The 12303-nt window shown below is 34.9% G+C and overlaps 1 protein-coding gene across 2 annotated transcripts; it reads left to right on the top strand.

Annotated features, from left to right (window-relative positions):
• The first annotated feature begins 232 nt into the window (after positions 1-232).
• LOC129308508 (CBL-interacting protein kinase 24) lies at positions 233-11166 on the top strand. 2 transcript variants are annotated; one of them, XM_054949636.1, is made up of 15 exons: positions 233-559; positions 878-1108; positions 2056-2118; positions 2246-2317; positions 3199-3306; positions 3406-3480; positions 3622-3675; positions 4270-4395; positions 5029-5118; positions 5694-5816; positions 6521-6640; positions 6735-6851; positions 8890-8946; positions 9054-9128; positions 10524-11166. In XM_054949636.1, the coding sequence occupies exons 2-15, from the start codon at positions 944-946 to the stop codon at positions 10617-10619; spliced, it is 1341 nt and encodes a 446-aa protein (XP_054805611.1). In that variant the 5' UTR covers positions 233-559; positions 878-943; the 3' UTR covers positions 10620-11166. The 2 variants fall into 2 exon arrangements, with proteins under 2 accessions (XP_054805611.1, XP_054805612.1); XM_054949637.1 differs by having other exon boundaries at positions 233-1108.
• The last annotated feature ends 1137 nt before the right edge of the window (positions 11167-12303 follow it).

Below are 12303 nucleotides of genomic sequence, written 5' to 3'. Positions count from 1 at the left end.
ACGCCTAATGTTTAGCTGTTTTCGGCTTTAGTTTCTGGTCTTTTCTCCTTTTGCGTTTTACCTCAGAGTTTTCTTTCTTTTGTGTTTTACCCCAAACTGTTGCTTGCCTTTGTATAGGGGAAAAAAAAAAAAAAATAGTGTTTTAAAACACAATGAAACCTGTAATCCGCACGTGTTCTTTCTTCGTCAATTGAGGCTGTAAGTCTATTCATTATTCATGACTACGTCTGGAGCGGCTAACTCGTGACGTACAATTACAAATAAGCAGCCACGGACGAGAAAACAAAAGTCTTCTTTTCTTCGTCTCTCTATCTCTCGCCGATCACACCGTCTCGTCGGGACGACGCTACTTATTTTCCTCAATTTCCCTCGCCGGAGCTCCGGAAAACTGGAGCTTGCTTTTTCTTCCTGTCTCCCATTACTATCGGTTTTGATTGTTTCTAGAATATTCTCTTTCGCTTCCGCCCCACCTTTTTTTTTGTCTTCATACTCCCATTTTGCTATTCAATATTATCTCGACTCAACTTCCGTTTGTTAGTTCGGAGTTTGACAACTCAAGGTATCGGTCAACTCTTCCCTCAAGGCGTGTAACTCTTGTTTTCTACTTTCTTTTGGTTGCGCGGCCATTCGTTTGATGGGTGTTTAGGGTATCGTGTTTCTTGATTCCGAGGAAGAGGTTACTGAATTTTTAATATAATTCGTGATCGACTGCTTTTCCCGGACGATCATTCTGTTCATATGATCTTCAATACGTGGAAATGACTGCTCCTCGTTCTCTACATTTATCAGGAATTAAACAGAATTCGTTTTCAGTTTATGGGTTCTAAAGTTCAGTTCTTGCGCGTGGGGTATTTAACGGCCCAATTGGTGCTTTCAGGCCATCTCTGAATAAGAAGTTTGACAAGAAGTCTGGTTTTTCTCGATAAATGAGCTCTGGAAAACCATGAAGAAGGTGAGGAGAAAGGTTGGCAAGTATGAAGTGGGTCGTACCATCGGCGAAGGTACCTTTGCCAAAGTTAAATTTGCAAGAAACACAGAGACAGGGGAGAGTGCGGCTATTAAAGTGATGTCTAAGAGCACCATTCTTGAGCACAGAATGGTTGAACAGGTGTTATTTTCTTTTTCGTTTTCTTTAATTCTCTTCTCTGGCAGCATCTCATGTTTCAGCTTCCAAGCATATCATGTATAACTGTTGAGTTTTAAATCTGTAGTTCTCTTCGTAAAAAGAAATCTTTGATGTGCATTTTTTTTATCTAATATTCTTTTTCCTCTTTATGAATCATGTGTGTGTGAACAGAACACTTGAAACTTTCTTAGAATAGGTATATTCAGCTTTCACATAATCATGGTCTGTGTTGTTGTTTATGCAAATTTATAGGTTGTTATTGTTATATGTTGAATAGTTGGCTAAGTCACATGCATGATGTCAAAGCTTTTGTAAACTTGCTGAATTTGGTTCATAACACTATTTTTTGCCACCAAGGTGAAAACTGGAGAAACGAATTAGTAATTTGTTACAGAACCATTTGATGGTGGATTGGCTAAGCTAAGTGACAAGGGATAGAATGTCCTTTAGGTTTAATGTGAGGCCTCATCTAAAACAGAAACATTTCTCACCCTAATATGGAGGTTCTTTTTTAACTGAATCCAATAGTTTATCTTACAAAATCTTGATTCTTTAGTGTATTCTAGAGTACTATTACAAACATGAAGTTATTAGTTAACAAAGGTATGGTTGCATGTTTACAATTCCATGTTGCATATGGAGAACTCTAATGACATCTAAACTAAAGGTGCTTTTGTATGCACTGTGATCCTAATCTCCCTTCCTGGCATATGACTATGCTACAATAACTATGCCTGCTTTCCTCCTGTCAGCTCAGAAAAGTTCTTTCCCTATGATAATGTTGTTTTAATGTATTTCATGTGATATCAGCAATCAAAGGCTTGCTTTATGTGCAGAACAACACATGTACTACAGAACATTGATGCATGTTGGTGTTGAATTTGAGTCTACTTTTCATATTAACTATTGTAACTTGGATGCTGTTACAGATTAAAAGAGAGATATCCATTATGAAAATTGTTAGGCATCCCAATATAGTCAGGTTGCATGAGGTATGTGTTGGCACATCGTGATATATGCATCAGTTATTTTTTCCCAATTTTCTTTTTTTCTTAATTTTATTCTTTTTTTGGATGAAATTAAATTTATTCATTCACTAACATTGTTTTTGAATTTCAGGTTTTAGCTAGCCAGACTAAGATATACATAATTCTTGAGTTTGTCATGGGAGGAGAACTATATGATAAAATTGTAAGACCAGTTTTTTTGTTTCTTTTTTTTTCATTTCTTGTACCATAGATTATTTAAGGTTGATTCTTCTTTGATTTTATTAGCGTTGTTAAAGGTGCTTGCCTTTGCGCCTTAGGTGCTGAGGCAAGGTGCAGAACAGCCTCATTGTTGAGGCGATGGTTTCATTTAGGCTCTTTACTTTTCTCAAGAAAAGGTGAGCGCCTTTTGGCGCATAGTTGCAGTTTCATATTAAAGTAGAGAAGATGCCATTTTCTAGCTTTGGAGATTGATGTTAACAGAGGATTTAGTCGATGAAGCTTCTGTCAACATGTCAATGTGTGAATTTGTCCAAATGGACTTTGGGTATTGAAGAAGACGATTGATTTTCTTGATATGAAAAAGGAAAGATTTAAATTTAAAATAAGAAAGGAAAATTAGATAATAGGAAAGATTTAAATTTAAAACAAATAGTATTGATCATTTGGGCAATTTACAATTTTTTGTAATAGCTTATGATTTAGATGACTGCTACTTTTATCTATGTGTTCTTCATGCGACACAATTTTTCTGACTATTTTGTATAAAGGTTAGGTAAATTTACATTCAATCATTTTATTTATTATTTGTTGTCTATACATTTCGTATTTTCACATGGTAGTGCCTTGCTTCACTCAGGTATGTGCCTTTTTAGAACCTTGTGCCTAAGGTGTTTTACAAGCCTTTCACCTTGAGTGTGCCTTTACCTTTAACAATGCTCATTATACTCAAGTCTGACCATTTTAAGTTTGTAGCATGAAGTGATGACTTTCTAATTGTGATGAGATTAAGTTTATTCATGAAGATATATATATATATATATATATATCATTTTTCATGTTTCTATATCTTTTCTGGCTGATTAGGTTCAGCAGGGGAAACTTTCAGAAAATGAATCTAGGCGCTACTTTCAACAGCTCATAGATGCTGTCGCTCATTGTCATAGTAAGGGTGTATACCATAGAGACTTAAAGGTAAAATAAATGTATGGTATTAATTTTCATTTTCATTTAGTTTTTGTTTAGCATACCATGTTTTAATCCTGATTAAGTCTGTAATCTGTCCTGTTATAGCCTGAAAATCTACTTCTTGATGCTTTTGGGAATCTGAAGGTTTCTGATTTTGGACTAAGTGCCTTGACTAAGCAGGTAAGAACATTCCTATTGATATAGAGGAGGAGAAAAATAAAATGTTTGTATTTTAGTGGGCTTTAATTTACAAGAAAAATTCACTTTCATCATCCTACACTCCCTAATATTGCCCTTTCTCCCTTTTGTGTTCTCTTTCAGGTCCCTGGCCTTCTCCATACTACATGTGGAACCCCAAATTATGTCGCCCCAGAGGTAAAATGATCACACGATTATGAATCATAATACCTTAGTAATTGCTGCATTAATATTTTCCTTGTATAGTGGTTGAGCCAGTTGCTGGATTTGATTAACGAGTCTCATTGTCAACTTCAGTTTTTAATAACTGACAACACTTATGATGTGATAATTCATGTTATTTCATTGAATTGCTGGTGATGACATGGATCAAGATATGATGAAAAAAATCCTGATATACTTTGTTGAACCTTTATCCAAAGAGAAGAGTCATGATGGGTGTTGGACAAACTGGTGGAAAAGGATTGAATTTGAAGGCAAAGCTTCTGAGGAAGTTGAGCATATGTCTTCACCTTGGTTTTCTGCTATGTGAAATTGGGCCCGTTTCATTATTTAGATGTATAATGTTTCACATGGTAATTCATGTGCATATGCTGTGATGGCATTTATGTATTTATGAGCTGCACTGTAATGGGTCGAATTTGGTAGCACTTTTGTCTGTGACAGGTTGTGTGTGTATTTTTGGATGTTTGATTCTCTTGTCAATCAGAATCATAATCATATAAGCCTATCTTGCGTGACACATTGTCTGACCAAAATTTTGTCCTGTAGGTTCTTAGCAATCTAGGTTATGATGGTGCAGCAGCTGATGTCTGGTCATGTGGAGTCATCCTCTTTGTCCTTATGGCTGGATATCTTCCTTTTGAGGAGCCAAATCTACCAGCTTTGTTCGAAAGGGTATTTTACTTTTCCAAATTCTAATCTAGAGATAAATAGATAACAGATCTAGGAAGAAGATAGCAGAAGTGAGCAGACTACTCGATATTGCAATTGGTTGTCAATTCAAGGCATCAAGCTATGAATAACTGAGTTTAACTATCATGTGGCCTATTATTAATTTTTCCATTCTGAACTGGATCCTATTATAATATTATAGTAATAATATGAAAATCAATATATATAAATAAGAAATAAAAATAATAAAATGTTACCATATAATTTAATGGGTAAATGAAAGAAAATTTGAATGGTAAAAAAGAAGAGGGGAAAAAAAAAGCTAAGTCTACACAAAGTTCATGCAGAAAAAAACAAATTGCCCAAACTGATGAAGCAAGCTTCGGAAATGGTAATCATTCTGATCATGTCAATTGTTACTTGTCATTTACATAATGTGATATTAAGATGCATGGTTCTTAATTTCTTGCTTATCTTCTAATGACATGGATCTCATCTTCTTGTGCTTATAGGCCAAGAGGTTCTTTTGTTTAAAGACCATGTAGGCCTAATGTTTATTTATGGTAAAAATATTACTGCCGCAGATTCATAGTTCATTATCAACTTTTTTTTTTTTATTTTCCTTTAACGGTGCAGATCAATGCCGCAGCATTTAAATGCCCATTCTGGTTTTCCGCTGGGGCAGAGACATTATTACATAAAATACTGGATCCAAATCCTAAAACAGTAAGTAGTCCAATTCACCTTATGATTGACGGGTGTATACATAATAAACACTCAAATGTGCATGCATCATAGTATGCTGTTAATAATGATGACAATACTTTCTTTAGTTTTTTGCAAAAAAGTGAGTGAGACCCTAATTATCTAGATAATAGTGACCATGCATTCATATTGCTGTCAGTTGTTGCTGCCTATGTTGTTCATAGGTAAAACCTAATGATTGAAGATAATTTCCTCCTTTTTTCCTTTTTTCCACTTTTGTTTTTGGGTGGGGTGGGGTTAACGTTGCAAATAGTCAAATAAGCAGGAAAATTTCATCTCTTGAGCCCATTGGTCCAGATGCTTGACTGTACTTTGCCCATGCTGGTTGCGTATTTATAAAAATGAGTTTTGCATAGAGTGGAATAATTACTATGTTCTGCTTGTATCTATTTATTCTGTCTTTAAAAAAAAAAAAATGTGACTCTAATTTCCAATTGTAATTATCAATTCTTTATTGCTTATTTATTCCTGATAGTTGTTACAGGCTTAGCAATTCAATCTGTTTTTTCTCTGAGCTGTTTTTGGCATAAATGCAGCGCATTCGAATTGAAGAAATAAGAAGAGATCCATGGTTCGTTAGAAGTTATGTTCCTGTTAAACTCGGGAGAGATGAGGAAGTGAATTTGGATGATGTTCAGGCTGTTTTTGATGACATTAAGGTTTATGATTTCTCTTTGGATGTTGAATTGTTGATTTGTGTAAATAAGAAGTAACAATGCATCTTTACAATGTAATTATTTTATCATGAATGTATTGCATCTAGATGAAGCAATCTTCTACAAAATACCAAAAAAATGACTACAGATATGTAATGTGTCAGTTATCCTAAGGTGGATATGTGGAGATATTCTAACTGTTGTAAATATTTTCTACTTATTTGGCTTTTGTTAGTCATTATTATTTTTCCCATCTTGATGCATAAATACCCAGTTGTACTACAATATTCAGTTTGACTGAGAAATTTATTTTTCTCTCAAATATTCCCACAGGATATGATATTGAAACTGTGTATTTGAATTATCTAATTCCATGTTACATTTACAGTAGTCTTCTGTCTTATTTAAATGAGTAAATGAGTAATTATGTGTGTAAATAAGAAATTGAGAAAATAAGAACGTGAAAGATATGCGTCTGAATTACTGAATTAGTCTTCTGTCTTATTTAAATGAGTAATTATGCATGTCAAGCTGAATAAAACATGTATTACTGTAGATTCAGGAAATAGGCATAGATGAATGCTTATTGAACTTTCAATTGTAATATTAAGCAAGAAAAATAGTGCATGAATGATATAACTAGATGCAGACTTTATATACAATGGTCTTAGATTGCTTGGCTATTTTGTTCATTCATTTTTTGACAGGACAAGTATGTAGCTGAAAATTCGGAAACTACTGAGGGAGGTCCTTTGACAATGAATGCATTTGAGATGATAACCTTATCACAAGGATTGAATCTATCGGCCCTATTTGATAGGCGTCAGGTTAAGCAGTGTATTATTAGTTTTCATAGTGTCTCTGTTTTTCAAGGTTTTTTGTTTCCCTAATACAGAAGATATTCTTTTGCTTTCCCAACAGGACTATGTAAAGCGGCAAACTCGTTTTGTATCTCGTCAACCTGCCAAAGTTATAATTGCGTCAGTTGGAGCTCTTGCAGAATCAATGGGCCTCAAGGTCCACTGTCGCAGTTACAAGGTACCTTTCTGCATGCCTTTCTTTCTGTCAGATTTAGTTGGATGATGCGAGTGCTTGAGGAGATTAAAGCTGATAGGAAGGTGTAGAGAAACAAAGAAAACTCATTGGGGTTTCTAGTTTACTTGGCAAGACACTCTGTGTCTGTTCATTATTCTAAATGCATTTGTAGCACAAGCCCAAGATCAGTAATTATTATTAATACGCTTAAATTTAAGCCAGCCATCATATTAATTATGCTAATTACTTCGCCTCAAGCTGAAAGCTGTTCAAACTCAATTTGTTTCCGCCAAAACCCAATTGTAATCAAATATGAGCATGCTCAACTTTGTAGCCTTAAAACATAGACAGAACACCGCAACTCATGATTGACCAAAGATTGGTGCTTGGGGTGCTACTCGAAGGGTTCACAAGAAAGTTTTGTGGTAATTGGAAATAGGTCAAAAGTAGGAATTAGGAGGAAAGTGGATGCTGAGGCTGAAAAGGGAAGTAAAGAAGAGAAAACGGAGGGGTGGGGAAGGAGGGCTAGAGTGGAGCTCCTACCAGATTAGCTGGACTTCTGACCATGAATGCGGAAACTATAGAACTCCTTTTGAGGTTCTAATATCATGTCCAGAAGCAGATAGAACTCTATGGGAGTCACTGACTTACTTAGCCTGGAACTTGACGCATAATTATAGTTGTAAGTTAGGTTACGTACAAGGGGTAGTTTTTCACCAAAAAAAGGCCTAGAGGGTGGTTCATATGGTGCAAGCCCAACATCAAGAAGCATTATCCCACTAAGTGAGGTTGACTATATAGATTGCACAATGCTATTGTATTCTATCATCAACCAAGCTTTTGAGAATATTGTTAACTAAGAGGTCTTGTTCAACAACTTTCATAAGTGTTTTCTTTAATCTTTCTCTACCTTTTGTTACATAGCTCAAGATTATCCACTCACTCTCCTCACTAATGTTTCCCACAGCCTGCACTATATATGTGCAAACCATCTCAAATGATTTTTTACCATTTTCTCCTTGATAAATGTCAAGCCCACTTTTTTTCATATATGTTCATTTTATATTTTATTTTTTCGTGTATACTCATACATCCATCTCAACTTTCTTATCTCTACTACTCTAACTTTATGCTCCTACTGTCCTTTTAAAGCCCAACACTCACTACTATATAATATTCACTAATCCTAAAAGTTCTTGATACATAGCCATTACACTCATCTGACTGATGCTGTGATTTCCGTCTCTAGTTCCACTTAAAAATCTATGTTACCATCTTTGTAACTTCAAATGTTTACTTTTACCTAATCACTCATGGATGGAGAGAAAAATAAATATACGGATAATTTCTCTCTTTGTTCTTTTGGTGAAGTGCCTGAATAGGAAGTAGTAATTGACTCATAGATGGATGGAGATTTAACGTATTGGGAAAGAAATTTTAGGGAATATCTAGCCAATGTAGGACATAGATTGAAAAGGTGGAGGAAACAAGAGGGAAATCATAAAGACAGTGTTCAGGAAGAGGTTTTGAGAACATGCAAGCAATTAAATTCAAAAACTACCTGTAGAAATATAATACCATTTGCCTGTATACATTATCACAAAATATAAGAAAACAGAAAATAAATAAATGGTAAAAATACAATTAAAAAGTTGTAAAAATAAAAGAAAAGTAATTTGAAATAATATTTTTTAGTCCTAGTCCAAATAAAATATTACTTGTTCCTTAATGTATCTTTAACTCATAATTCGAGGCCTCAATTGTATCAATAGGATCTAGTACCCTGTCAGTATCTAGAGTATAACTATGATTGTTGCTTCATCTTAGTTACATCGGAATCTCAAGTAAGGTATATATAGTTAAGTGGATTACTCAAACTGAACAATAGAAGACTTATGGGGTGGGGCTTAGGCCTGCTACACTTGTTCACACTTAATACTCAAACGAGTAATTTACGAATAGTATCTTTCCTAATCCCTTCTCATTCTTTATCTTTGTTGGATGATTTTCTGTAGATTCCCTAATGATATTTTTCTCACAGATGAGACTTGAAGGAGCATCTGCAAATAAGGCTGGACAATTTGCTGTTGTTTTGGAGGTACCTTGATTCTACATTTGATGGTCTTGCAGTATTATCATCTTCTGTATGAAGGTTGATTTGTGTAATAGTCATATTGTAAATCATCTGTATATTTTGCGAGGCAGGTCTTTGAAGTTGCACCCTCACTTTTCATGGTTGACGTTCGAAAGGCTGCTGGAGATACTCTTGAATATCACAAGGTTAACTTTCGCATCTTATATTTGCATTTCAATGGCCCAAAAATTATTCCAGATCTGCGTTGAGAATTAGTCAAGGGAAATGGAAATTTTCCAAAATGGAAATGTATCATGCACTCGCTAGCTTTCTGTGTTGTCAATCTACTATATTAGTTATAGGATTAAATTACACAAAACTCCCCTAAACTTTTAAGTCTGTGCAGGTAACCATCAACCATTAATTATCTGCCTCCTTAAACTTTATTTTTATGTACATACAACCCCTCAAAAGTTGAGTTATTTGCAACTAACCACCCAAACTTTAAGCAATGTGCAAATGAGTAATGAACAAAACTAATTGTAGGGGAATCATTTGCATAAATATAAGTTTATGGGGGTTCATTGTCAAGTTTCTAAGGTTAGAAAGGTTACTTGTATGTAACAAAGTTTAGGGGGGGTTATGTATGGTTTAGCCTATTTATAGTGCAGCTTGGCTTAGTAGCTTAAATCTCTCGGATGAATCAGACTTTAGCATCGTATCAAATCCTCCATGACCATGTGGTCAGAAATTCAATTGCAATATTCCCCCGATATAAAGGTCCTATGGTTTTCTGAACTTGAGTATAAATGGTTTTCATGTTTGGGGCATGTTATTGATATTAATAAAAGTCAAACCTATCATTGTGGGTTCGCTCCCTAACATGAGATTTTGCCCTAGTGTTTTTCAGTTTTGACACCAGCAAAACAATAAATTAGGAATGTGTCTAGATCTATTGAGTCGAACCCTCCATTTCTCTGCCTGAGCTAATCCAGCAGGATCATTGGACATAAAATATTTGGCATAGCATCTATTAAAGAGAAAATAGTAGAAAATCGTTTAGGATGGTTTAAATAGGTACAAAGAAAGCTGTTGGAGGTGCCAGTGAAGAGAGTGAAACAGATTTAATAAAATGTAAGATCTGCGGGGGCAGGGCAAAATAAAAGGAACTCCATGTTTTGCTTATCATACGTTCTAATCTTATCCCTGATCTGACTCGCATGATTCATATTTCAGCTGTAAAATGACTAAATATATGTGACTCGCATGATTCATATTTCAGCTGTAAAATGACTATATATATATGTGCTTTAACTGGCATGCAATATTATGTACAAATTATGTTATCTCACCCATTAGTAAGCTACTGCATAAAGATGTGCAAGCATTGTCTCCAACATTAAGATTCCATGTATGTATTTATATATATTATTATTTCTAAATTCATTTGGCACACATCCATACTTATTTTTATGTATCGTGCTTGTATATCGGATAGTAACAAAAACAACAAGAACAAGCATCTCATTAAGTGGGATCAGCCACATGAATTGTATGATGTCATTTGTGTTTGATAGTAACGTTTGTTTGTATTCCTACAGTTTTACAAGAATCTTTGTGAAAAACTATCAGACATTATTTGGAAACCAGCCGTGTCGGTGCCAAATTCTGGTTTGCTTAGACAAATGACTTGCTAATCCAGCTTTGTGGGTGTTGATTAAATCGTACATACAAGGGCACTAAAAGCTGCATGATAGGGGCATGTTTTCCAGCCATCACAATGCAGTGTAAATTGTGTATATGAAATCCGGATTGCGTGGATTGGCCTCGTTGTCAGGTTGCAGTTTGCTTATAGATTGCCCATTGTGTGGGAATATGCCTGCAAGTAGATGTATGTAGAATGAATAGCTCAAATTATAGTAATATAATAGTAATAATAATAATCTCTTTTGATGTGAGCCTGCAGAGAATATCTGCGGTTGAGACCTCGACTCCTGTTGACTAGTTGTATCCTCTTGAAAACTAATAACACGGAGCTTTCCAGTTTTATATCCTGGAGTGTTTTCAAGAGTTCAGTGAGTCCACATATGATTGGAAGCCCATATATTTTTAGGAAAGATCTAATTTGGGGTTCTCGATCTGTCTAGTCTTGCGTGGGTAGGATAAATCAACTTGATTTTTTTCTAGTTTGGCTTCAAGACTTGGGACATCGTAAGTTCAATGTTCAATGTCTCATTTTGAATATCTCCCATATTTTTATAATGCAAATATATTAAACTATCAATAGCATATGATTCAAATGTAAGATCATTGATATTTGTTTACACACTAAAATGCTGAGATGTATGTAACCTATCAAGTCAATATATATATATATATTTTTATTGGAGCGAAGCCTCTCGTTCATATATGGCGGCGAACTCTATTGCTTTCTTTGTTTGAATCATATGAACTTGGCGATTTGGGGGCTGCGTTATATGCTGTTTTCCTTTCCTTTCTTTTTTGGCTTTTAGTTTATCTCTAGTAGTTGACCATATCTAGTTCATAGTTCATTCTTTCCATATTTCTTATTTGCTAGAGGTAGACGAAAGGTATTGCGTGCATCAAAACCTCAAGGTAATTATCATAATTTATGTGAGTATTATTTTATTTCACAAATTGACCAAAAAAACTCAAGAAAGGATAAAACTCATCGTCCTCTGTGTTCTTTTTCATCAGTACATTCATCAGTCTCTAGGCTGCTTCAACAATATCGTGGATAAGTTGAAGAGAGACAATTCTATTAAGCTCTAGAGGTTCATCAGTTCGTTTGGGATGAGGGCTACGAGTGAGATTGCTTGCTTTGAGTGAAAAAGAGATCCACAATAAACGGGGAATCCAGAATGATCAATTTCACACACAATCCTCCCCTTCACAAATCCTCAATTTACATGGGGTTGGATCTGGCAGAAGGAGTTATTGCCTCAGTGTAATGAATTAAAGTTTAATCCCCATTGAGATGTGTGTTTAACATTTAGTATTCGACCATACTTAAAATAGAATTTTCTCCAATAAAGATTTATCAGCAATCAAAAAATTCTCAATTTGGACAAGAGGGAAAACACCTCCCAGCTAGAATTGTGGATGTCCATATATAGCTTCTTGATGCGAAGTAGAGATAAATGAGAGCGTAAAACAGTGATTCCTACTTTTTTTTTTGTAGTACTAAACTGCCTAGTATCTTGAGACATTTTGGGTTCATTGTCGGGTCCAAACTAATTTGGACTCCTGCATTGGAGACCTTACAATGGTTACAGATAACAATGGGGTGGCTTTCTTGAAGCTGTTTTAATTATTGCGTCTGTCACTTTTTAAGGTTCAAATTCTTACTTTAAAAAATGC

The sequence above is a fragment of the Prosopis cineraria genome, unplaced genomic scaffold (genome assembly GCF_029017545.1).
Source record: "Prosopis cineraria cultivar Desert tree isolate PC_DT_omini unplaced genomic scaffold, ASM2901754v1 PC4, whole genome shotgun sequence".
In the NCBI taxonomy this organism is placed as follows: Eukaryota; Viridiplantae; Streptophyta; class Magnoliopsida; order Fabales; family Fabaceae; genus Prosopis; species Prosopis cineraria.
The sequence above is the reverse complement of the archived record's forward strand: the minus strand, read 5'-3'. Positions and strand labels throughout refer to the sequence as shown.